Here is a 27,676-nt window from a genome sequence, read left to right on the forward strand (position 1 = left end):
ATATATATATATATATATATATATATATATAAATTTGATATGAAACTATTAGATTCTTAATAGGGTAAGGTAATCAAGTCAACATTTCTCAAAAAATACAACTTGATTACAATGGAACTTAAGTGGTTAACTATTAACCATACATAGTGTGAAGTGTGAATCAAACTTTGTCTATCAATCAGCAACTTTTGATTTCATCAACCAAAAACTGAAAACATCCCTACTTAGCACTTTGTTAGCCACCAGGTAGGAGAATTCACAGGTCACTTACTTAAAGAGTTCACACCCTCAGAAACTCAATCTTGTCAGGAACTTATGAATCTTTTTGATAAGAGTTTAAACCTTCAGAGGATGAGAGGTGTGAATCCCACAGACCCTGCCCCCCTGGGCAGTACTAGGCAATTTGGAAGCTGTGATTGGTCCCTGTGAAGAGGGGAAGGGACAAGAAGTCACTATAAAAGCCCTGAACTTCTTTGGCTAGAGAGAGTCTTCTGCAAGCAGTTATTTGGATATAGTCGTCTTCAACTGGTGGCCTGGCTCTTGGAGGTAACTTGGGAGTTGGACTGCCTCTTGGGTGAGTGAATAGCTGGCCTTCCTCTCCTGGTGTCTGGAGAGAGATTAATTTCTGAGAGGCCTTCCGTTCTTGGAGGAGGGTGTGTGGGTAGAACTCTGAATCCTCTGATCCAGGGTTAACAAGTTCTGCCGGGCTGAGCTGAGCACCAGAGCAATATTCAGTGTGTTAGGGTAGACATCTTCTCTACCCTCTTTTTGCATTTCTCTACTTTCACTCTTTCCACCTCTTTGTAAATAAAAGCTATTAAAAGTCATTTTGACTTGAGTTATAATATTTTAAATTAGTGATCACCATATTATTTTAGAATTCTCACATATTTTAGTCAAACTCTTAATTTAATTCCTTATGATAGGTACACTTCAGAATTTATTATACACAATTAAATTAGATATTTCAATGTCAACATACTTACTTACTAAAACCAAAGTTGACTGACTGATCACTGAGAATTTCAAATTGTACTGGACGATCACCCATACAGTATTTTCTTAATAATTCCAGACAAGTATGCAATGTTTTTCTTGAGGGTTTGTTTTCATGAAAAAGATCACCACCTAACAAAATAAAATCCACCTAAAAAATAATCATCTTGGAGTTAGTTTATTTTGCACTTCCACAATGAGTTGTTTAATATATATATCTATCTTTGGAAATTTTAGATAGAAATCTGTAGACTTAAACTTTTTTTTACTATAGGATTATCTATAGGAACTTGCTTTCTTAGAATTATTAATTTATAATTGCTCAAATTTTCCCACTTTGTTCTACAAATTCACTATCCAAGAACATCAAGCATCAACAATTCTACTTTTCCATTATTAAAACTGATTAAAAATTCAACAGATAAGTAACAATGAGAAAGCTAAAAAACTTGTTAATAGTTATTATATTATAGACAAATTGCAGAATCCGAGAAACTATTTAGTCCAACTAATAGCAGAGGACGCCACACCCTCCCCCAAAAAATGGTTATCAAGCACTTATCTAGGCACTTTAAAAATGTTGGGATACCCACAATTTTCCCTAAGCTGCACCTTCTGCTTCTTGACAGTCCTTACTGTCAGTTTTTCTTTTTATCAAGCTAAAATCTGCCTCTTTCAAAGCAACTTCCACACATTGTTACAGGTCTGCCAAAAACAAATATAATCTCTCTTCCAATGAAGGCCTTTCAGTTACTCAAGGACAGTTACCCTGATTTGCTTAACTTTTGTTTTCTCTTCTCCAGGAAAAATAAATTTTATTTCCTCCAATCTATCTTCATATAGCATGCTCTCCAGTCCTCTCATTAACTCAAACACCCTCCTGGATATACTCTCTCAATTTTGCCAATTTCTTTTCTAACATAGTACCCAAAACTGAACAAACAACTCCAGATTTGAGAAGAGCAGAACAGAATATAGTAATATTATTACTTTCTTCATTCTGGACACTATGTTTCTCTTAAGAAAGTCTAAGATATGCCCCTAAAACAAAATTAAATATCTAGGAATCTTGGAACAGATGTTAAGAGTTGACAAAAGACTGGGGAATATGGATACTAACCTGTGCTTAGGCAGGAATGTTTTTGTCTGTATACCAGGGTGGAAGAGGATAATTATCTGGGAGGAAGTCCTTGCCTGCAGATCTATGCTATGTTAAGATAGGCTCTAGGTCCTAGAATAAGCTGGGAACAGAGGATATCACCTCTTGTATTCTTAATGGAGAATGGACTTCCAGGAAAAATCACAGCAGAAGCTGACGTCCAATCCAAAGGAATAGGAAATCCTATAGGAAAATACCACTGCCACTATCTCTCACCTCTGAACACTGTAATCTAAAAGAATTCAATCAAATTTTATCTTTGGTCCAACTTAACATGTAACTTTTGTTAATTTCAAGATCTCCTTTACCTTCTCCCTTCAACCCCTAAAAATATCACCTACTTGCTAACAGAAGTCTGAAATTTCTTTTAAAAAAAAAAACAAAGCTTTTTCCTCCACATTTAGAAATAAATCTAAAATTCACATACCAATTAAGTGAAATTTATTCATAATAAAATGTAATCAGTCCAAAATAAAAGATCCTTCCCAATTTTAAAAGGTCAGAAAGGGTAAAAAATGAAGAAATTGCTAGGTATCTGAAAGCCAGGAAAGGTTGTCGTTAAAAACAAGGAACCAAAAACTGGAACATAGTTTAACTAAGCCATGACCAAAAAAAATCAAGAAGTATTTTTCTCATGCCTGCAAATATAGTTCTATTTTAAATAGCTCATAAAGAAAGTAAGCTACATTTGTAAAGTATTTTTAACTGAACTATCTGCACAACAATATTGATGACATTTTCATATAAAAAACAGGCCAGGTGAGAGCAAAGGTATACTCTTTGAATATGAGGGGAAAGAAAGAATAATCCTTTGTTTAGGGGCAATAGAGTAGAAATTTAATCAAAGAAAGAAATAAGCTAACTCACTTCATTTTCCTGGGCAAGTCTCAAAATTTCATCCAGGGTTACAAACGTATCATTTCCTCGGACTGCATCTTTCTCCATAAATCCAAGATGAATGTCTGTTGCAACCAAAATTTTAAAAGTATCTTCATCATCACTGTATTGGAAAGAAAATGCATTTCCTATAAATTAATAAAAAATAATTCACAAAATTTGAGAACAAGAGATTTCAGCATACTACTTATATATTTTAAGATAATCTTGAGTTATAAGTACACATCAAATGAGTTATAAAAGTTATAAAGCACTTAGTGTCTTAATAAAAGTTGAACTGAACTAAATATATGGTACATCTCAAATAAAATGTGCAGCCAGAACAGGTTCTCTTCAGAAATATTTATGCAATGCTGACCAAGTAGTTTGTGTACTATGTACACAGGTAGGTCTCGGTAACACTTCAAGGTGTAGTTCTCTCTCATGAAAAATTAATTTAACTCTATTTTTCACCCCAACAATTATTTGCCACTCTAAGAGGTTACCTTATACCAGAGTTGTTGGCTAACTGTTAGTCTGAAAAGAAGGCTCAAAAATGTTATTTCAACAGTACCTATAGGACACATCTCTATAGATGTCTTGTCAAGTATCTCAGTACTAAACCAAGCTTATTGTCTTCCCCAAAGGAAATTGCACTTCCTTACTTCATTATTTCTATTAGTGGCACCATCATTCACCTAGTGTCTCTCACTTCTTATACACCAGAGATAGGCAAACTACAACCCGAGGGCCAGATGCAGCCCCCTGAAATCTTCTATCTGGCAACGCGACATTATTCCTAATCTGACGAATACAATGAAACTTCGAAAGAGTTGCCTTAGAAACAGACTGACAGATGAGCATTTCCTTTCCTTTGGACCCCTCTTTAAAAAGTTTGCCCATCACTGCTATACACAATCAGTTGCTAAATCCTGTCAATTCTTCCTCTGCAATTTCCTATATCCTCCTTTACCTCTTCTCAGTGCTACCATCATTATATCATATTATCATATATCATACTGTAATCATCACTGTCATTATCATTAACCTCAATTTTAAAAAGTCTCCCCGCTATTATTCCAATTTCAATCTCCTCATAGTTAATCCATCCTTCACACACCTGTGAAAATATTATGGTCTGGATTCGGTTCAATCAAGTCTGACTCTTTGTGACCCAATTTGGAATTTTCTTAGCAAAGATGCTAAAATGGTTGACTATTTCCTTCTCTAGCTCATCTTATAGAGGAGGAAACTGGGGCCAACAGGATTAAATGACTTATCCAGGGTCACACAGCTAGTAAGTGTTTGAGGTCAGATTTCCACTTAAGATAAGTCTTCCTGAATCCAGACCCATAACTCTATTGAGCATGCCATGGTCTGTTGAGCATATCACTCCCTTGCTCAAGATCCTATTTCCTAGCAAGTAAAATTCAAGCTCCCTGGCCTAACACTCAAGCCTCTTCACAAGTTCTAATTTCCTATTTTGCCTTTGTTCATATTTTTTCCTATTTAGCATTGTCCTTTCTATTCTACTACCTCCCCTGCCTACAGAAAGTGCAATTTAAATAACAATTCCTGGAGAAAGCCTTTCCAGATCCACCAGTTCCCCACTCTAAAATAACCTTATGCCCTTATATAATATTTTGCATTATAACTTCCTCAATTATAAAATGTAGGTAACAATACTTGTAGTATTTACCTCAAAGGCTTGTTGTGAGGGGATAATGGAAAATGTTTGTAAAGCCCTTTGCAAACTTTAAAATGCTACAGAACTGAGTTCTTAAGAGGGGTTCTAGGAGGACAGAGGCTATGTCTTATCTAAATTTTGTATCTTCCTTAGCACTCAAACTTAAGACTCAGCAAGAATTTAATAAAATGTTCGATGACCTCAATATTGTCTTTAAGTGCTGAAAAAATGATAACTTTTTCCATAGTACACTGTGATTTAATTGGTATAAGGAAGTCTTAGGAAATATATTTCCTTTATTAATGCAGGTTGGCACCTTCTCTGTAACTTATAATCTTTTTTGGCTTTAAGGCTGGCTAGAGAGCCACTCCTTCAAGCTGCCTCTCACTTAAGAATAAACTACATTCTCTGTCCATAATTTTTGTATGCATTATAATAAAACTAAAGACTCTATAAGCTTTTTGAAAGTGAAATAAGTGTTAAAAATGTGTTTAATAAGCTAAAATTTGTACTCACATAAGCAAAACATACATAATCAACACTTAAGCAATTCTTCCTTACATAAATAAAACAATAGGCTTTGAAAAAAACAAAGATTCTTGGAGGCTATGAGGCTTACAGTGTATCTGCAGAATTCATTTCCTCTACCTTCAACCCAGTTGCTATGGGCTAGCAATATCACCAAGTAGCTTCAGATACTGCCTATGGTCCTACTGGTCAGGAAATTTATTGTGGATTCCAATTCTCCAAGTCAGCTCTAAAAGACAAAATGATTGTATTTTTTAAAATGCATTTAAAGAGGATTTAAATATTCATATGTATATATATATATGTATATATATATATATTTATATAACATACTATAAAAATAGAAAAAATATTTGGCATATTTAAAATATTTTTCTTAAATTCTACAACTCTCAGAGAGGTGCTGAGGGCACTAAAAATGACTTCTCCAGTCACACAACCAGTAAGTGTCACAGGCAAGACTTGAACCCAAGACTTTTCTGACTCAGAGGCTTGAATTGCTATTTCACTAAATTAGCTGCTTCTTGGGTGTGGGCATGCTACGTGAAAATATGTGAACATGATAAAACATATAATTTTATCAACTCCTTGTGGATGTGGGCATATATGTGAATATGACACCACACATAATTATATTACTTACAATATATAATCCTATGTATAAAGTGTTATATATTAATTCTAATAAACCAGCTGCCTCATACTTATATGTAATATGCATACTTATATACCCTTTTTCAAAAACTGACATACTGTAAAGACTGTAGATCCAAAAGTACACTTTTGATGCCACTAGTCCCACAGCTGGTCTCTTTGCAATGGATAGTATTTTTTCAATGATATTTCTCATTTCTTTGGGGAGGGCAGGGAAGGAAGTCGACTTTGCACACTGAAAGGAAAGGTTCCTACAATATCCAACCAATTTTTTTCTTGAAAGGCAAGGACTACATTGGGTTTATAAAAGCAATTATCTAATTCTCATTTAAAGTCATCCTTCTATTTAACAGGAAATTGACTCTCCGAAAATAAATGGATTCAGGCTTAACGCTAGATAAATAACAACACACGTGGTCTACCATGACGAAAGGTGCCAGGGGGCAGGACATAGAAAAACAATGGGGAAAGGGAGGAGATCCAGGTCAGGTACTGGATGCCAAGAGGAAGAGCAGGGACTGGGCTGGCAAAAATGACCCAAGTCTCCCTGTCCATTGCCTGGGTCTCGCTGGTCCAGGGCTAAGCCACCTGGCGAGGCACTCCAGGGGTCCGGGAATCCCAGCCTGGCATGGGGGGGTTGGGGGCTGGGAAAGTCTATCCTTCCCAAACAGGATCCGGCCTGGCAGCCGGTGACATGGCAATGGGGGGCAATCCAAGCTGCCTTTTACCCGGGGTGCAGGAGAAAGGGGCCGTGAGGGCAGTTCAGACAGCAGCAACGGCGGCCGCCTCCGGCCCTTCCATAGATGAGAACAGGCGGGAAATGAAAGAAGACGAGATGGGGCGGGAAAGAGGAACGGAAGAAGGAAAGACCTACCTTATATTCTCGCGATGCTTCCTGAGGTCGCGCGAGAACTTCCCGGATTCTTCCGTTCTCGTTGGCTGCTGCATAGGGCTCAAGGTTAGGCCTTGGGAACGAGTCTCCGCCCCCTTGGCGAAAGCCAATCCGGTCGGCTTTGGAGAAGAGACGGTGACAGGACCCGGAAGTGCGTGGAAGGGAGTGGTGGGTTCGCTCTCTCTCTCTCCCCCGCACTCCAGGACCCCATCTTCAGCGCCTAACGGACTTGCTAGTGGCCTAGACGTGGCTCGCCCAGCAAGACGAGATCGAGGCGAGCCGCGACGCGTCATCCGCCTCCTCTCTTCCCACCTGGGACCTTGGCAGAGCCGCCCGTTTGTTGTTGGAGGACAGAGGGCCTCTCCAAGTCTTGGGAATAACGCCTCTCCAGGTCATCAACCCTCATTCCCTTCCTATCCTAGTGTCATAGGATTTAGAGTTGGAAGGGACCCTGTAGAAATCATCTAGTCCAACCCCTTCTCATTTTACAAGTTAGGAAACTGAGGCCTAGAGAAGGAAAGGGACTTGCCCGAGGCCACACAAGTAGTAGAGGGAAGAGCTGACATTCGAACCCAGGCCTTTGTTAGCTTTGGCTGTAGCTTCTTACAATTGTATGTTTGCCTCATTTTACTCAACTCTCAAACCAAACCTGTTTAAATTAATTTCAAGGCCACCACCTCTACCTCAATTTACCTTGGGTCATTGATAGATTAAAGTACATTACACAGGGAAACAAAACATCCTTTTAAAAGAAAAAAAAAACCCACTCATGTAAACCTTAGATGAGGGTTGTGTAGCAAGTTGATCCTGAACTACAAATTCCTAACTTTGGAAGAGGGGACAATATAACAAACAAAATGACTCTACAACCTTAACATCACTCAGCCAAAAGGAAGACTATGAACCAAGGAGGTGGTAAGATAACTGGATAAAACTATGATTTTCTGTATATGTGTTTAAGTAGTTTTTACTACATATGTTAGGAGAAGGATATGACCATTAATGCACTTCTGTCATATGTCTAATTGAGACTTTCAGGAGAAAAATGGGGAGCCTTAAATAGATGGAAGGCCAGAAGACAAAGTAGTTTTGACTAGGTCTCAGACATATGCCATTATGCTTACCTAAAGTGGATCTGAAATTTCATCAGTCAGTACTCTCTCCAGTAGTACTAATCAAAGTTCATCATGTTTTTTATCTTGGGTAAAATTTGTCCCTGTCCTCCAATAAATCCTTCATAGAATATCTACTGAATGTATCAGAGGCCTTTTTTTTTTTCTGTCTTAAGATTCACTGGAGGAAGGTATGGCACTTAAGCTGTTCATCTGCTTTCTGTTCTTAGAACAAGACCAACCTGCCTCATTATCTGGTATAATTTCTAGGTATGCCTTTTGTGTTATTTTGTGTTAACATAAGTAATATTCGATAGCCAATTTTACTCTTACTATGCATCTCTTGCCTTTTGAGTCATCTGCAATTTTTTGTTTTTCAGAAAGTGTAGTACTCATGACTTACAACTGTATATTTGATATAATTCATGGATCTATGATCTCATCAATTTAAATATTCTTCCAACAGTGCAAATTACAATCTATCCATGCCTGTCTTTTCTTCCTTTTGTCTGTGTTGCCTATAACATCACCCCAGAGACTTTCTATACCATGTTGGAGACTTTTCTCACCTTTTCTTGTTGAAGAGAATTCCAGGGAAGCACTGAGGCAGTCCACCTGTGTTCCTTCATACAAACAAGCCAGACTTCATTTTTGCTCAACATTTACCTTATAACATTCTTTATTCCATCTCTTCAGACTACCTTATTTGTTATATGATCATGCCAACTGTGCTTTGCCTTCTGTGCAATGCTGATTTTGAATTCTTTGCAAACTATAATGTTCTGTGACTTACAGCTGTGCAAAAACATCAATAGTATATTGATATTTTTAAAAACTAAGAAAGAAAAGAATAAGTGCTTCAGTTTTATTGAAAGCATTTCAGTCCATTCTTTTGCTATATAGTTTAGGGCCCAGCCCAAAACTTTATTGCAAGAGAACATTTAAGGATACATTTGATCCTAAGACTTTCATAATCAATAGCAGAGTCTTGTGTTCTGCATCACCTTTCAGTCAGTTTAAATGAGGATGTAGCCTGCTGTAGAAAATAATTTTATTTATTAATTTGTTCGTTCTAGACATAAATGCTGATGGACAAGTGCTATAAATTGTCAATCTAACTGCATATAATCTGAATAGTTACTCTATCCATAGTCATTCACTTGGTTTTTCCTGTGTAGATTAGGCCAAATTCTATTAAGAATTTGTATTAAACTTGAGTTTTGTGTTAAAAATGAGTTTCTGTGTCAAGGGATGGCTTAAGATCTAGATCATGAAAGGCACTGTGTAATTTCCCAAATGTGTCCACCTATTCTTTTCCTCATATTCAGCTCTGGACCCAGCTCACCATCAATCTGCATACCTATCCAAAATTTACTGTCAATTTAACTGAATGTCCTGCCTATCCAGCTGTATATAATAGTTTGAGCAGTAGGTGTTATTTATCTTTTTTTTTTTCCTGAATGGACTCTTGAACTGATCTCTTTTGAATATCAATTGAGTGAGGTCAAAGTATTCTGGTGCATGATATTATCTTCAGAAGATAGCATCTGGAAGACCATACTTTCTAAGGAATACCTCTTCCATTTGGACTTTGTCCAAAACAGCTTTAGTTAATTTATCTCCTGTTTTATACCTCATTAGATGTGAATAGAGGATCACAGAACAAAATACCCTGGTGTTTATATCTCAAGATCCTCTAATTAAATATCTTCTCTAATATTATTAAATACATGAGACACTGTTGCAGGAGAGCCTACCTCTTTCATAATTAAGGAACAACAGGGTCTTGTGTTCTATATCGCCCTTCAATCATTTGTATAATTATACAGAGTGTAGTTTGCTGTAGAAAATCCTATGTGGAAGCCTGGCTATTCCTTTCTCATTTTCTACAACAGTACTCTCGATGCCTATGTAGATCATTCTCAGAAAGACCTCATAGAGCTGAGAAAGTAGCCAAGTGGGTTGGTAATAACTAACAGCTAATATTTATGTAAAACTTAAAGGTTTGCAAAGCCCTTTATGTACCCTATCTCATTAAAGCCTCAACAACCCTTCACAGTAGATCCTTAAAGGTATTATTATAATCCCCACTTTACAAATGAAGAAACAAGCTTTTAGGGTTTAAATTACCTCCCTCTAATCACACAATATGTGTCTGTGGTGAGATTTTAAACTCAGATCTCTTGACTTCAAGATTAGTGATATTTCTATTTCACCATATTCCAGCACTCTTAGAACAGTCAGTGCCTGGCAATAGCAAACTCTTAATAAAAGCTAGCTGACTGACTGCAATATTTTAGTCATATAGTTAATTTGGTTTGTCCTAACTATTCTGCCTGGTGTTTTCTTCAAGTGCCATATCCACTTTCTCATATAGTACATAAGGGAGAGAGATGTTATGAATTTAAATGTGTGCTAAACTTTCAGATAAAAACAGAATGATGAGAAACACTGACAGATTTTTTTTGTTTGTTATTTTTGCAATTTCTTTTATAAATTTTTATGCATGATCTGGCTTATTTTCACACAGCTATCTCTGTAGACTTTTGCCACTGTTGTTTCTTATTTCCTTAATGTATTTTTTACTGTTTTTCACTTTGTGTGTTTTTATTTGGGGTTTTTTTATTTTATATGAGTATTCTCTCACATGACCAATATGGAAATGTTTTACAAGATCATATAACCCAGATCAATTATTTTCCATCTCAGGGATGAAGGAGGGAAAGGAGGGAGGGAGGCAATTTGGATATTATAATTTTGGAAAACACATGTAAAAGATTTTTATTACATGTAATTGGGAAAATGATTTTTTTTAATCTTCTTGAAGAGATGGGCAAGATTTTAGAAACATCTATCAATATGTCTACCATGAGCTTCTTTAGATATCTACATAAACAGAATACACATATCCAACATCTATAATGTACTGCTTTTGTCCCTTTGTAAGGAAAAAAGATACAAAGCAACTTATTCTGTTAAATATTCTCTTATTGAACAATTATACTCTCCCAAATCTGTGCCATTCTCCATCCTCATTAAAAAGGTAAATAGTTAAGGACAACTAGATGACTGGATGGATCCAGGCCTAGAGACAGGAGGTATTGGGTTCAAATTTGTCCTTAGATACTTCCTAGCTGTGTGACACTGGGCAAGTCACTTATTTCTCACTGCCTAGGCATTACCACTCTTCTGTCTTGGATCCAGTACAGTATTGATTCTAAGACAGGAGGTAATTTTTTTGTTTGTTTGTTTTTGTTTGTTTTTTAAATAAAGAAAAGTAAGATAAATGGTTTATATCTACCAAAGCCAATCCTTTAACTGGTTTCTAGTGAAGTATGAATGAGGCAGAGGCTCATTCTTTCTTATACTATTTAACATATATATATATATAGTCCCCATCTTGTTCCAACATTTGGTTACCAGTCTAGGCTGGCAGATCACAAAAGCAGCAGATTGGTTGTGTGATTTGTTTTCCTAGCTCATTCTTCTCTCTCTCTCTCTCTCTCTCTCTCTCTCTCTCTCTCTCTCTCTCTCTCTCTCCTGCCCATTTCACAGCTCTGTCAACAATGTATTAGTATCCTCATTTTTCCATATCCCCTCCAGTGTTTCTTATTTTCTGAGGCAATACAATTTTTAATCTTCAACCATTCTCCATAACATTTTGCATTTTAATTTATATGGTAAATTAATATTGCCTTTTTTGCTGCCCCGATCTTTTCTTATCTAGGAGATTTTTTACTCACAGAAGCAATTTCTCAGTTCTTGCTTTCTTTCAATTCTTTATAATTGCTTTTTCTCAATTAAATATCTCTGGAAATAAAAAATAACAAGCAAAAATTCTTTATGATTTTACAGGTAATTCATATCATGAAATAGTTGTAATTGTCCTCAGTGTGGTTTTATCTCAATTTTAGTTATATGTTGATTCTTGACTTCAGTTTTAACTAGTTGATGATCTGATTGACAGACAGGAATGACTCATATAGTTAATTAGATGTTTCCTATCCCTTAATATAGTTAATCTCAGTTTTTGTGGTGTTGTATAATCCTTGCCCTAGCCAGCTCCGAGATGACTTTATTTGGAGGATTTTGCAGGTTTTTATATTTCTCTCATTCTTTTGTCTTCTGCAGTAGATGATAGTTCATAAGCTGCAGTTATTTGTATGATGGTATTTTTGTTTATGCTCAGGGTAAGTGCTACAGACAAGATAACAAGGTGTTTCATGAAATATTTCTTTTTACACTTAAAGAAACCAATTTCACCAATTCTATTCTCTGAACAAAATGTAAAATTTGTTTATAGCTTCTATTTTCATTACTCCATATGGAGAGTATCAATATTGATATGATTCAGTTTTTCCAGTAATATATTGACCTGTTAGGCATTAGATAAGGGTCACACATTTAGAACACCAACAATTAAATTAATCTTTTTATTTGATATAAAAAATTGTGATTCCTAGCACCAGCCATTACAGAAATGGAAAGGACTGCAGAAAACCGAGTATCATTTTGTATTTTTCTTTCTTTCATTGGTTGCTGCAGGCAAAGAGTTCATCAGCTGGTGTCCATCCTGTTGGTAATGAGCCACAGCACTAGCTAGTTTATCATTGAGGCCATACTAGTCTGTTTTAGCTTAGTAGAATCTACTGGAGCCTACATTCTTCTATGACAAAATCCTGGGGTCATATGCATCCATTATGAAGCATCAGGGAAAGATTTTTGTAGAGGACCAAAATATGCTTAAATTAATAGAGAAGATTTTTATTTTCTGTGTTTGTTTTTAAACTCTTACCTTCCATCTTAGAATCAATACTGTGTATTGGTTCCAAGGTGGAAGAGCAGTATTGACTAGGTAATTGGGGTTAAGTAACTTGCTCTGGGTCACACAACTAGAAAGTATCTGAGGATCACCTGACTCTTGGCCTAGCTCTCATTCCATTGAGCCACCTACTTGCCTCATTAGAGAAGTTTTAAGTGGGGAAACCATTTCTGTGTCAGTGAGTGAATACATCTAACACTGAAGGGAAGACATATTTACTAAAGTTGCTAAAAACAACATAAAATGATACTAAGAATAATTCTAGGCAACAATCAAAAAAATGAATTTCTTTTTTTTTTAATTTAAACATTTATTAATTAAAAAATGAATTTCTTATCCCTACTTAACCTTAAGTAGAACAAAAAGAAATCAGAATACTGGGATAGTACTAACTCTTACAGGTTTCAGTGTCTTGTCAGGTAATACAGCGTTCTTAATAGTGGACAAGCATTTCTGGTTAATAAGGCTGTTAATCTATAAAAGCTTGTGAAGACATGTAAGTGAAACTCAAGCTGCCAGGTAACATTTTTCACATACCTTATGTAATATAGGCTAAATATTTTTCATTTAATTTACTAATTAGTTTAGTCTACTTTTGAGTTTAAATATAGTAGTTCAAAGAAATTACAGGGAAGCATATTTGACTCAATATATAAGAAAGAATATTCTAACAATTAAGGATGTTCAACAGTATGGTGATGCAGTAAGTGAAGTGGTTACCTTACTGCCCTTAGAAGTATTCAGTCATCAAATCTGACCTCAGATACTTCTTAGCTGTGTGACCCTGAGCAAATCACTTGACCCCCCATTGCTTAGCCCTTATCACTTCCTTACCTTGGAACCAATACACAGTATTGACTCTAAGATGGAAGGTAAGGGTTTTTTAAAAAGCAGTAGTATTTAGTCAAAGTAGATTATTATCTGCTAAGGATATGATAAAAAGAATTTTCTAAAACTCTAAGAAATAATTTAGCTTTTATTTGCATCTGATTTATATTTTCTCTTTGTCTAATCTATACAAATATCCAGTTGCCAGATTCTTTGGTTATAGCTACCACCACCTCTTATTTTTACATGTGAGATAGGTATTTAGGATGATGTGATCTTTCCACCTAAATTTATAAAACCTTAAACAAGAATTACCTTAAAAGTAATGACTGATCAAAATGATGAAGAATCCACTTATGGTGGCCATAAGACACAGCATGGTATTGTGGAAACAGTCTTAAAGTGAGAAAATCTTAGTTCAAACCCCAGCTCCAATACTGTGTGGCCATGGACAAGTCACTTAACTCTCTGAACTTCAGTATCCTCATCTATAAAATGGGATTAATATTATGTACACTACCAATATTACAGTTATTGTAGAAAAAGTGCTTTGTAAACCTTAAAGTACTTTATAAATGTAAGCTGCTATTATAAGTGATAAATAGTAGAGTAGTACAATGGTTTTATATCTGTCATAATTTTTAATTCATAGCATATCTCAAAACATCCCAATAGCTTTAAAATAATATAAAGCTACTGATTATATATTGCAAAAATTTTACCATACTGGAGTTGAATAAATAATAATCACATGTAAGGGTAATTGAAATATTAGTGTCTTAATTATGGAAAGAATGATATTCAGGGGATTTTTATCCAGTACTTTACTAATGTTGTTCATGCTTGTGTGCCACTATTGTGTCAAGTGACTCCATTATCATCTACTAATAATTTTTGCACCTATGTTGTCAGGTTCTAATGATGAGTAAAATAGAGATGTAGAGGCAGCACAGTTCATCACAAAAAGAAAGAAACAAGCCACAAGCATTGAATGTTCAAAGAGACTGACAATAAACAATGGAAAACATTGAAAATGAAAAAGAAAAATCAGATGATGAAGGAAAATCTGACCCAGAGAAGACAATAGACTTTTCTGAATATTTTAACCAACTGGAATTGTTAGAAACACATAGGCACCTAATTCCCCTTGGAACTCAGAGCCTCTGGGTTGATGATACTGATGACGAAGAAGAGCAAGACGAAGAAACTGAAGAGTGGTATCAAATGCAAGAACAAAAAATGGAAAAGGAACCAAACAAATTGCTTCTTTGGGCTGCCGAAAAAAATCGGGTAAGAAGAAATTTTCTATTTTTTTGTTATTAATTTCAAATTTCTCTCTTTAAAAGATATAAGAAACCCTCTACATTTTTTTCAAGACACGAATAGCATCCGGAAAACATTGCCAAATAGTCTTTACTATGTTCATGCCCAATGTACTACTCTTTATGTAGTTATCCTACAATATAATAAATTTACTATAAATACATATATAGTAGATAAATTAATCTCTTGTACCTCCATTAGTATCCTATTCCAGTCCTTTTCATCATGTGAAGCTCTGGAAAAATAGTTCCTAAAGCAAAAAAGTCTTTGGTTAAACCTAAAATATACCTTATTATCTAGGTACTAACATAAGCAGAGGCATGTCACTAGAAAATTGGCTTTAAAAAAAAAAGGAAAGAAAAGAAACTTGACTAATAAGTAATAAATTTTTTGGCTATAGAAATCCATGAAACCATCTATTATGAGGCTTTCAATCTGTGGCATTGAAAGTTTCATCCACATAAATGAAATTGTAGATTTTTAAGTACTAAAACAAGGTAGCTGATATGTCTGTTGTAAAGAAACTAGGTTATTAGTCTGCCAAAATTCCTTGTCATTACATTAAAATAAAGGCTTCCCAAAAATCAAGATCCACGTCTTGGGGCATCTAAGTGGCTTTATGGGAAAACAACCAGGCCTAGAGAAGAGAGATCCTGAGTTCAAATGTGTCCTGAAACACTTCTAGCTATGTGACCCTAGGCAAGTTACTTAACCCCAATTGCCTAGTCCTTGTGCTTTTCTTCTGGCTTGGAACCAATACTTAGTATCGATTCTAAGACAGAAGGTAAGAGTTTTAAAAAAAAAAAAAAGATCCATGTCATTAAACATACAGTATGTAATATAGAATGAATCAACTCACCACTGAGTGGCCTGACATAAATAATATTAAGTTTTTTGGGCTACATGTATTCTTTAGTCTCCTACCAGGTAATATAAAATGATTACTGATATATTTTTGCACATAGTATAATTTTGTTAGGACTGTTTTCTCTTGTCAGGATGTGTGTACCACTAGAATATAGACTCTGAAGAGCGTGGGGATTTTTTTGCTTTTCTTTGTATCTCCTATGCTTAGCATAGTGTCTGGTACTTTATAAACCCTTAATAAATACTGGTTGATTGATGCTCAGAGGGCCTTAGATCTGGAAAAGATCTGAGGTCCTATAGGATTAAATGAACAATGGATGAGGAGAATCAGTCCTAGATGAATGAAGCAAATTATATAAAGTTTCACAACAAATAAGTGGCCTTGGATCTCTTGGCCTAAAATCTGACAGAGAAAGTCATCTCTAAGGGATTGGATGTTCTCAAGAAGTATTCTGTTTTTACATGCATGAACAAATTCATACACTAACAAACCTGAGAATTCAGTTTCTACATTCAGTTACTGCCACTCTGAACACACACCTTTATAACACATTTACTGCAGCCATTATTTTTCTTTCTGTGATGCTATACCCCAGGCACCTAAGCTAGCTAACCCTCCTAAAAACTGCAAGTAAGGATATATATATATATATATATATCAGCCCTTTATAGAGTTCTTGCTGATCCTGAATATCCTTCATAGAATGATAACCATATATTCTTCCTGAGGCTTTTCCTGCTGTCTCAGAAACTAAGAAGAAAATTTTCCTGTAAAGGGGGCAACATCTGTGTCTCCCTTCTTTAATTCCATAGTGTCTCAAGCTCCTGATCTGCCATTCTATCTAATTAGATACATTTAGTGTTTTATGCAAACATAAACATCTAGAGAATCGTTTATAGAGAATTCCTCTTTTGGATTTTGCTCAAGATACTCCCACCATGACTCTGGGTCACACTTTTTCTGTCTTATTGTATTCTTCACATGGCATATATAATAAAAATATCTTTTAAATTATTTATGTTGTTCCTTCCATCTTTTTCAGAACTTTGTATGATCTGATATGCAGACTTTCTTTGAAGACACCTTGTAAGGTTATCTTTTGCTCTAGCAGGGTCAGATGCCTTGGTTTTTTTTTAAATAAGCAAATGGCCAAAAAAAAAAAATGGCAAGAGGCAACTTGGTATGGTAGGAAGAATATAAAGCCTAAAATTAGGAAAAACTGGATTCAAATCTTGTTTCTGACACTACTTTCATGAGCATAAATGACATCTTTTTTTTCTCTGAGATCCAGGTCCCTCATCTGTATTACCTACTGTTAGTTCCTCCCTCATAAAATTCTGACTCTAGTTTCCACAAGATGTAAAGAGAATGCAAGATAAGGGTCCAAATTCCTTGGAATACCCACTCTGTGGCAGGATGTAGAGTTTTACTTGTCAATAGAGAGAAAAGTTCCACAGCACAAGTAGTCATGGATGGGTTGTGATCTCATTTTTTCAGGGGAGTTATCTACATTGATAAGATCACAAACCACTGTAGAATTGCATATTTCCTCAACAGAACCAAATAAAAGCCCATCCACATCTTAATAGATGAGCTGCTTAAAAATATTCTGGTTTTGGTCTACTTTCTGCTGATGAGACTTAACTAAGCTAGTACTTGGTGGAGGGAAAGTAATTGGAGCCCTAGTTGAAGTCATTGCATTTGGGTAGGATCTGCCAAAGCCAGAACTCTGCTATAACACTATTAGAGAACCTAGTGTCATTTCTCTTTAAGGTGAGTTTGGAATTGGGCTTTAGTGAAGGAAGATTGAATATAGTGTTTTTAAATTTTAGAATGTAGTATTGTTAAATAAAGGTTTTTTTCCCCTTTCAGAACTCTACCTTGGCTTTTTCAATTGTTTCTCTTTTATTCAGTGGAAATTCAACCTATCTTCTTTAAGTAGATTAAAATTCACATCTTTAGCCTTTTTTGCCCTCCTCTATGTTATTTTATATAAAACAGGGCAAGACTGATATTTCTATTCTCAGTAACATGTCTTTTTTAGAGTCTTTTATCTTTTATTTTCTCTACCATCACATTTCAAAAATTCTTCCTTATTTTTTAATCCCTAATGCAAGCATTACTTCAGCCCAAATAAAGGTTGATCTCATGGGGAGGTAACAGTGAAAATGAAACTTACAAATTAATAACATCTTTGGCTCTTTCATTATATCTGTTGCTTGTCTGTTGATTCATTATAATTTGACCTTTGGGATATTAAGGTCCTGAAAATTCAGTTATGTATTGAGGAAGATGTTTTAGTTATTATATACAAAAAAGAAAAATAGCCTTCCATTTAAACTAATTCTATCTTACATTAAGGGTAGATTAAACTGCTATAAAGAAACATTTTTATCATTCTTCCAATGCTTCACAAATGTTAGGGAATTTTTCCACATCCTGTGCATATGCAGACCTGTTAGACTTCATGCCACTCATTTCCTTCCTTCTCCATATTCTAAAAGGCACTGCTCAACTAGACACCTTCTTTGCCAAATTTCCTTTGGATACCTTTTTAGAGGATTACAGCAGTTACATAGTTTAACTTGTACCTAACTCCTGCATAACATCCCCAACAAGTGAGATACTGGAGAACATACTTAAAGGATGTTTTTTTTTAATCATATCTATTTTTACTTTGGCTTTGTCAGAAATCATAATAGCCACTCCTGCCTTCTTTTTCTTATTTGACGCCCAAAAGATTTTGCTCAAGCCCTTAACCTTAAACTTGTGTATGTCCACCCACCTCATATGTGTTTCTTGTAGACAACATATGGTAGGATTTTGGTTTCTAATCCACTCTGCTATTTGCTTCCATTTTATGAGCGAGTTCATCCCATTCACATTCAGAGTTATAATTATCAGTTGTGCATTCGCTGACATTTTTATATCCTCCCCTAGTCCTACCCCTTCTTCTTACACTATTTCCTTTTAAACCAGTGGTTTGCTTTAAGCCTGTATCCCTTATCCCCTCCCTTGATTAACTTCGCTTTCTACCCCCTCCCTTATTATTCCCCTCTTTTTATTTTTAAAGGCCTAATGAATTCCCTTCCCCTTCTTCTCCCCTCCCTTTTTTGACCTCCCCTCTCCCCTTCTCCCCTTGGTTTATTCCTTCTGACTTTCTCAGTAGGGTTAGGTAGAGTTTTATGTCCCAATGGATAGTATAGCTACTCTTCCCTCTCCGGGTTGATTACACTGAGAGTAAGGTTTAAATATTACCTCTTAATGCTCTCTTCCTCTCCTTCTTATAATAGTATTTGTCCCCTCTCCTTCCCATGCCCTCTTTGTGTGTAATAGAATATCCTATTTTTCTTATTCAATCAAGTTTCTCTTGGTGTCCCCTACTATTCACCCCCCCTTTCCCACCCCCCATATCATCTTAGACCATTTAGTATTCCACCCTCTCCCTATGAATTATTCCTCTGATTACTATAATAGTGAATACTATAATAGTGAATAGAGTTCACTACAGAGAATTATACATAGCATTTCTCCACATAGGAATACAGATAATTAAATCTTATTGAAGCCCTTAAAGAGGCAAATTTAAAAATTATGAGTTTTCTTTCTTTCCCCTGTTTCTTATTTACCTTTTCATGTTTCTCTCGATTTTTGTGGTTGGATATCACACTTTCCATTTAGTCCTGGTCTTTTCTGTGCAAATACTTGGAAATCTTCAATTTTGTTGAATGCCCATACTTTCCCCTGGAAGTATATAGTCAGTTTTGATGGGTAGTTGATCCGTGGTTGAAGGCCCAGCTCTCTTGCCTTTCTGAATATCATATTCCAAGCCTTGTGGTCTTTTAGCATGGAGGCTGCCAGATCCTGTGTGATCCTGATTGGTGCTCCTTGGTATTTGAATTGTCTCTTTCTGGCTTCTTGTAATTGAAATTACCTGTTTATCACCATGTCTTTTCAAGTACTCTTTTCCCTACTCCAGCCACCCACAGTACTAGAGAAGCCTTATAAACCTGATGGTATTGCTAACTCTCAGACCAAGAATTGAGGCCTGTGAGTCAGACCAGCCCTAAGGCAAAGAAGAAGGAAATAAGATGACTATAATACAGGAAGGAGCCTATGAGACAAGAAAATGGGGGGTGGGGTACAGAGAGCTATCCCTCTAATTAAAAGGAATTTTATACAAGAGGAAACAAAGTAAAAGGAATGAAAGAAGATTAAGAAACCTAATTGTAAGGTTTCTCAAAGCATCCCTTATCAAACTACCTTTGCGGGACCCTCCCCCCCAACCCTGCAAGCCTGCAAGGCTTGTGCATATCTGGGGACTGAAGAAAGCCTACTACAGAAAGAATAGAGGAATTTGGCTCAGAGAATGATATAATTGGAACTTGGAATACAGTATAACTTGGAGGATAGGCCCTACTATTCTCTATTACAGTGATAACTAGTTTTCCAGTATCAGTGTTCCAAATGTCAGTCTCACCCTTTGAAGAAAACAGCCTACATTCAACCCTGGAAATCTGACAGAAGAGGGAATAGATAATAACAAAGGGGTGAAAGGAAGCACAACAGTACTGGACTACTACATAAAGGAAAAAGATTGACAAAAAGAATACTTCCAGCAAGATCACCATAGAAAAATGACCAGAATGATTAAGAGGACAAAAACTGACTAAGAAGGAAAAATTGATTTAAAGAAAAGATTGGCTTCAGTGGAAATTAAAAGAATATTAAAGCAACTAACTTCAAAAGAACAATTAAAGAAATAAACCAAAATAGAAATGGAGGACAGGAATTAGAGATCTTAAGGTACAAAACAGAATGTTTATATAAGCTTTTTCCACTTCCAGTTCAAAAACTCTGAAATTCCTTTTTCTAATCATAATCTGTTGTTATTCCACAAGCCCTCTATCTTGAAACTCTTAACCCTGTTATTAATCTTTACAGTGACCTCCAATCTCTCTACCCCTCTGTTTACAAGGCTATCTCCTATCCCTACATTAGCTACATTATCTCACCTTCCCCAACTTGACCCCTTGGTGAAAGGGTCATTTATTAGCCACCTACATTTAGCACTTATTAAGTGCTGTATTTACTAAGTATTTCCTATATAGTAGGCACCGGGGATCCAAAGAAAAGCAAAAACCAATCCCTGCTTTCAAGGGAGTTCATAATCTAATAGCAGAGACAGCAGGCTAACAATGATGTACAAATGATATATACAAAATAAATCAAGGTGGTTCTTAGAGGGAAGGCACTAAGATGGACTGACAAAGGCTTCTTGCAGAAAGTAGGACTTGAGCAAGCTACAGATTTGAAAAAAGCCAGATAGGACAGGAAACAAAGATGAGGAAAAATTGCTGCTGAATAGAGCTATAGAAAACCCTACTGATTGGGTCCAGAACAAATTTGTTCTCAAGTGTGGCCTCAGTACAGCAAGGCAATCCATGTCTCCTTAATTCACTTATTTTCCATTTACCATAACAGCTATTCCAAACCTTTTATTCTTCCTCTAGCCTCCTGTGGCACTTCCTTTCCTAAATTTCTGAGCTGAGAACCTTGCCTCATAATTCCCTGAAAAAAGTGAGGCCCCCTAGTGCTCCCTCTTATCCCTTCATCCTCATCTCACTTCACTTAGAATGTTTTTCACTTTCATCTCTTTATATCTTTCATGTCTGTCTCTCATAAAAAGGTGTCCCTTCTCCCTTAAGGCAAAGCCCTCTATGCACAAGTTGATCCCATTCCATTTAGTCTTTTCCAGCAAATTGCCCCATCTCTTCCTTGTTTTCCCAACAAATCTTCAGTCTCTTCCTATCTATTAGGTACTTCCCTACTGCCTACAGAATCACCCCGTCTTCCCCCCATTAGTAAATGCTCATTTGATCTATTTATTCCCCCTAGCTGTCATTAGTTTTTCTCTTCCTTTTATGGCTAAACTTGAGAAGGCAACCTGCAATTGGTGTGTTCATTGCCTCTTCTCTCTCTCTCTACAATCTGGCATCCAGCCTCATTATTCAGCTGAAATAACTCCAAAGTTACCAATCATCTAATAACCTTTTCTCAATTTTAATAACTTCATGACCACTGTTTAGCCTTTGATGCTGTCAGTCAACCTGTTCTTAGTATATACCTTTCCAGGTTTTCATGACACTCTCTGCTTCTCCTACCTTGCTGACCACTCCTCAGTCTCTTTTACTGGATCTTCATCCAACCCACAGCCACTAACCTTGGGTATGCCAAAGGCTCTGTCCTGACCCTTCCTCCCCTTCTCTTTTCACACTCTACTCTTTCACATGGTTGATCTCAGCAACTCCCAAAGACTCAATTATCAACTCAATGCTGATGATATTTCCAGTCTATTTATCTTGCCTAACCTTTGCTAGTCTTTAGTCTCACCTGTCTATTTGATTATAGCTGAAAATAGGTATTTAATCTAAGTATTAAGTAACCATGTCATAAAAAACTGGTAACAAGAACAGGTAGCTTTCACAGCTCTGGTTGGGTAAAGAATTCTTAACCCAGGAATAGAAGAATTTAAAAAAGATAAAAGGACAAATTAAGCTATATAAAATTTTAAAGGTTTTATACAAATAAAAGCAATGAATAAAAAATTAGAAAAGAAACTGAAAGGGAGTAGGAATACCTGCACTATTTATCACTGACAAAGTCTGATAACCAAAATATGGCTATGTATACAAATATATGCTACCAATAGTGGAATGAGCACACCTGACTCAGACCTATAGCCTCTGTTGATTGAGATTTTACAGTGGATTTAAATGAGACATTTGTAGATCATTCAATAGTTGACAAAAAGGGCAGCTAGGTGGCTCAGTGGCTAGAAAGCCAGACCTGGAGACAAGGAGGTCGTGGGTTCAAAAGTTGCTTCTAACATTTCCTAGCCATGTGACTCTGGAGAAAATCAAATCCCCAATTGCCTGGCCCCTAGCACTCTTCTGCCTTGGAACTGATACTTAGTATCAATTCTAACACAAAAGGTAAGTATTTAAAAAAAAATAATAGTTGGGGGCAGCTGGGTAGCTCAGTGGATTGAGAGAGACGGGAGGTCCTAGGTTCAAATCTGGCCTCAGACACGTCCTAGCTGTGTGACCCTGGGTAAGTCACTTGACCCCCATTGCCTACCCTTACCACTCTTCTGCCTTGGAGCCAATATACAGTATTGACTCCAAGACGGAAGGTAAGGGTTTAAATAATAATAATAATAATAATAATAGTTAACAAAAGGAGTTTTACTTAGTCAAACACAGCATAGATAATATTGTAGCACTTAGATAAAACCTGCCTTGCATAAGTACATTCATCTCTTGTCAGCAAGTCCAAGTATCATGACTTGCACAGACTTGGAACTTCCACCAAGTCTGAGGGGCCCAATCCCAGTGACTAGGATGCCATGTCAATATGGCATCATCATATTCTGTCAACAAAGATACTCTTGAGCTTTAGCTCATGAGGCCAGGCAAGTCTTAGGGAGAGCTTCTTTGCCTTTTAAGGAAAGAATTAGCCTAACTTTCACAGTAGATTAGAAAAAGTGGTATAGTGAACCTATCACATTGAGCCATTTCAGTCAAAGGATATAAACAAATTTTTCCAAAAAGATTTGCCAACTATGAACCACCACATGAAAGCATGCTTTGAATCACTAAGAGCGTAAGTTATAACAACCTACTGTGTGCTAAGGACTTTAATAGATACTAAGAATACAAAGTTAAAAGTAAAATACTACCATTGAGAGACCTACAATCTAGCTGAGGAGCAACATGTATGTGACATATGTGTATGTATACATATGTGTATATAAAATCACAAAGATGAAGAGGAAAAAGTTAACAAACAGCCAAGGTTGGAAGGGCATGCTCATATACTTCTAAAGGAACTGTATAGCAATAATCCAGCCTTTCTGTATTTCACTCTGGAAGTAAATAAGAAAAGTGACTCAATTGTACATATCCTTTGACTACTACGGATATACCCTAAAGGAAGCAAAAAACAGAAAATTCTAATGCACAACAAAAATTCATATTCACTCACTTTAATGGTGAATATAAATAGCATTTATAATATAATTCAAATCATTCTTTATAATAGCAAATAACCAAAGTGAATGCCCATTGACTGGGCAGTTACTGAAAAAATTATAATATGGATATAATAGAATTGGGCAGTAATAAATGACAAAAGTAGAAGTAATTGAGAGTCATATTTAGATTCCCATGAACTGATATAGAGTGAATTAAGAAAAATCTTACAATTATTTTAATGTACATTTTTTTAATGTCTAAAAGGAAGTTGAATTCTGAAACAGTGAAAAACTTATAAAGGTCTTGGAGATGAGGTAATGAAACATACCTATTCTGTGCAAAGCACAGTTCACAGACTGTGAGAGATACAAAGATGAGTAAAACAGTCTCTCCCTTAGTCGGGGAAAGAAAACTTGACAAAAATGATAGGAATATTGTATCATATGAAAATGCTATGAGAGGTACAAAGGGCTTTCTGCTCATTTACAAGGACTGTGATCACTTCCAGTTTGGGAAAATGTAAGAGTTGCTTTAGTTGTTGAGACTGAACATTATAAAGTAAGAGTAGACAACAGGAACTTTTCCCTTTATTTCTTCCTGAGAAAATTTGTTAACGGATTAATGGATTATGAAAAGTGAAATGAAGACTTTGGACCTTTGTTTTCCTTGTTGGCATGGTATATTTTCTGGAAAAATAAATTTGTTTTTAACTCTTAGTGTAACATAAAATATGCATTGTCCCCAGAACACTAAAACCTTATTTTCTGTAATTAAGATTTGTAATTGCATTGGCATGGATGCCCCTCCCACCAATGCCAGTTTTTCCCCTTTATGACCAAATATAACAAGTCCTGTCCCTCTTCCAAATGACAATCTTTCAGGTAGTTGAAGACAACCATCATGGACCCCCAACTCTTCTCCAGGCTGAACATTCCCACATCCGTCTACTCTTCAAGAGACCATTAAATTAAGGCATTTAACCATCCTAATTACCCTAGTTGGAACATTTTCCAGTTTAATAGCATCTTTCTTAAATTGGTGCCCAGAACTGAAGACAGTACTCTGAATATCATCTGATACAAAATATCACCTTCTTAATCTTGGACACTCCAAGATTATGAATTTTTTTCTTTACCATGTTATAATTTTGACTTATATTGAGCTTGTAAACTACTAAATCCCTCCCCCAAAACATTTCAGACAAATTGCTGTCTTGCCATGCCTTTCAAAATTTGTACTTAATTTTTTTAAACTTAGCTACCTAAAATTTTAAAAGGACAAATATAATTTTATTCTATTAAGCCAAGTGTTATAACCTGTCAGGATTATTATGCAAACCGGCCTTCTCATCTGGTGTGTTTGCTAGTCCTCTAAGCTTTATGAGTACAGATTTTATATGAGTACCATCAATGCCTTTACCAATTCATTAATAAAAATATGAAATAGCGCAGGACCAAGTACAGATCCCTAACATGTTCCAATAGAGGTTTCAGATTCTAAGTTGGCATCAAACCAGTACCTCAAAGAGTCTTTGAGAGAATATTCAGCCACTTTTAAATCCACTTAAGTGTACTATCATCTAGTTCATGTCTCTCCATCTATTCCACAAAAGCACATGCTATGTACATTATCAAATACTTTGCTAAACTTCCTATCATTACCTTTTTCTAACACTTTTGTAGCTATCAAGAAGAGAAATAAAAGAAGAGAGTCTGGCATGACCTATTTTTGCTAAGGAGTTTGTTGGCTCTTTACTATCACAGCTTTCTTTTCTGGATACTCACTAATAATCTCTTTAATAATATATTCTAGAATCTTGTTTTAGTAAACAATTTCATGAGTTGCTTTGGCCAAAAATTCTATCACCTAGTAGCTAATCTTTTGATGACAAACATCTCCAAATTTAGGTAAGCTGATCCTGGGGGCACAGACCATTGCTAAATCCATCCTTCCACCCCAGGAGGAAACTGAATAAGCTTCCTTTCATTATCGACATAAGTTTAAGAACTCAACATCACCTCTGAAATAATAATGATTGGTAGAGGGCACTAAAATCAAGTAATATTGCTTCACAAATGTTAAAAAAATTATTGATTATAGTTGCAGTTCACAGGCCAGGAATGGACATTTATACAATAAAATTAAATGCACAATTCATTTAGATACATAATTTTAGGAAACAAGTTTTATATTCATTCTTAAGCCATTGTCAGTAAAATAATAATTTACTTTGCAAACCAAAGAGCATCATTGATATTCCAGAGATCATTTTTTGTGTTTTTAAGCTCTGGATTGAATTTCAGTGTCCAATGCGTAGTAAACACTCTTTAGTAAATTAGGAAATGGTTATTTTAAAGCTTTCTTGTACTTCCTTCTAGCTTGCCACAGTACAGAGGCTGCTTTCTGAAAAGGGCACTCAAGTAAACACCAGAGATGAAGATGAATACACACCTCTCCATCGAGCTTCATATAGTGGACACTTAGATATTGTCCGAGAGCTGATTGCCCAAGGGGCAGATGTTCATGCAGTGACAGTAGATGGCTGGACTCCCCTACATAGTGCCTGCAAATGGAACAATACCAAGGTGGCATCTTTCTTACTTCAGCATGATGCAGATATCAATGCTCAAACAAATGGCCTGTTGACCCCCTTGCATCTTGCTGCAGGAAATAGAGATGGCAAAGACACCCTAGAACTCCTTCTCATGAATCGTTACATCAAACCAGGCCTAAAAAATAACTTGGAAGAAACAGCATTTGATATTGCCAGGAGGACCAGTATCTACCACTACCTCTTTGAAATTGTAGAAGGTTGCACAAATTCTAAACTGGATTCTTAAAAATTCTGATAACTTTAATCCTTTTCTGAGTAGCTGCACTTCCTTTGGATAAAATACAGTACATTCCAGAATATTAAATTTAGTTCAAAGAAGGTATTTTGAAAACAGTCAGTAGTATTTATTCCTGTTGGTTAGACAGATTCACTGTCAAAGTGTATATGAAAGGGCTCTGAGGGGTTTTCTATTATTTATGTTTATGTGGTGATTTTGTGATATGGTCAAACATAACTCTAACTTACTTGCACTTTTGTGTACTTCAAGTGTCATATTAAAATGTGTCATTTTGGGTGTTAAGCCAAATAAAATGCTTTTTAAAACAGCCCATATTCTGGGTCTTTATTCCCTATTTACTATATGGAATTTTATGTTTAAAACCTGTTAGTATTATTCTATCCAGATAAAACTTTGAATACTTCCCCTTTGTGAAATCCTATGGTTGTTATAAAATAATTGCAGTGTGCCATAGTGAAAAGAGGCACTAGAGATACAAAAATAACAATCACTGACCTCAGTGGATTTTGCCTACTGGACATGTGCAATATATGCATATATTTAAACATGAAATATTTCAACAGGGAGAAAGCACTAAGAATTGGGGAAAAAAGGAAAGGCTTTCCAGAGGAAGTGAGACCCAAGCAACCGTAGGCAAAAACCTTCAGGGGGCAGTCCCCTATTTCTTGCAGGATAAAATATCTTATTAGCCTACAATTTACAATCTGACTTTTCCCCAGATTCCATATTGTTTACTAGCTGCTCTCCAAACATAGCAGTGTTATCTTCCAACTTCACAAGAAAACACATGCCCTCTTTATGCACCTCTTCGGGATTGCTCCTTTTTTTTTGAGGCTCCACTCAGATTCTAGTTCCTCTTATCTGCCCTTATCCCCAATAGGGGAAAGTACTCTCTCTCCTTTATTCCCCATCGTTTTCACCTTGAAATATCCTTGTCTCTGTATATATCCTATTATTCTTTCCTCAATTAGAATGTTAATTGAGAACAGTGACCATTTAATTTTTTGTCTTTGTATCCCCAACACCTAACAGTGTCTGGCAAA

The 27,676-nt window shown here is 35.9% G+C and overlaps 2 protein-coding genes across 4 annotated transcripts in view; one reads left to right on the top strand and one right to left on the bottom strand.

Annotated features, from left to right (window-relative positions):
• The window catches only part of MRE11 (MRE11 homolog, double strand break repair nuclease), a 68,113-nt gene extending 62,756 nt beyond the window's left edge, over positions 1 to 5,357 (bottom strand). The window contains exons 1-3 of the mRNA XM_044669000.1: positions 5,338 to 5,357; positions 3,023 to 3,155; positions 991 to 1,147 (exon numbers count right to left, since the gene is read on the bottom strand). Coding sequence (XP_044524935.1) covers positions 991 to 1,147; positions 3,023 to 3,155; positions 5,338 to 5,357 — 310 coding nt within the window. The remainder of the gene's footprint in view (positions 1 to 990; positions 1,148 to 3,022; positions 3,156 to 5,337) is intronic.
• A 1,592-nt stretch (positions 5,358 to 6,949) lies between these two features.
• ANKRD49 (ankyrin repeat domain 49) lies at positions 6,950 to 26,936 on the top strand. 3 transcript variants are annotated; one of them, XM_044666229.1, is made up of 3 exons: positions 6,950 to 7,183; positions 14,467 to 14,844; positions 26,160 to 26,936. In XM_044666229.1, exons 2-3 carry the CDS (start codon positions 14,572 to 14,574, stop codon positions 26,619 to 26,621), a joined length of 735 nt encoding a protein of 244 aa, XP_044522164.1. In that variant the 5' UTR covers positions 6,950 to 7,183; positions 14,467 to 14,571; the 3' UTR covers positions 26,622 to 26,936. The 3 variants fall into 3 exon arrangements, with proteins under 3 accessions (XP_044522164.1, XP_044522163.1, XP_044522165.1); XM_044666228.1 differs by lacking the exon at positions 6,950 to 7,183 and adding an exon at positions 7,190 to 7,707; XM_044666230.1 differs by lacking the exon at positions 6,950 to 7,183 and adding an exon at positions 8,070 to 8,174.
• The last annotated feature ends 740 nt before the right edge of the window (positions 26,937 to 27,676 follow it).

Source organism: Gracilinanus agilis, chromosome 3 (genome assembly GCF_016433145.1).
Source record: "Gracilinanus agilis isolate LMUSP501 chromosome 3, AgileGrace, whole genome shotgun sequence".
Lineage (NCBI taxonomy): Eukaryota > Metazoa > Chordata > Mammalia > Didelphimorphia > Didelphidae > Gracilinanus > Gracilinanus agilis.

Bases quoted from the DNA above. Each gene is read 5' to 3' on its own strand.
- ANKRD49 (XM_044666229.1), top strand. From the start codon at position 14,572: ATGGAAAACATTGAAAATGAAAAAGAAAAATCAGATGATGAAGGAAAA. The intron at 14,845-26,159 runs GTAAGAAGAAAT...ACTTCCTTCTAG, and splicing joins GGGCTGCCGAAAAAAATCGG to CTTGCCACAGTACAGAGGCT.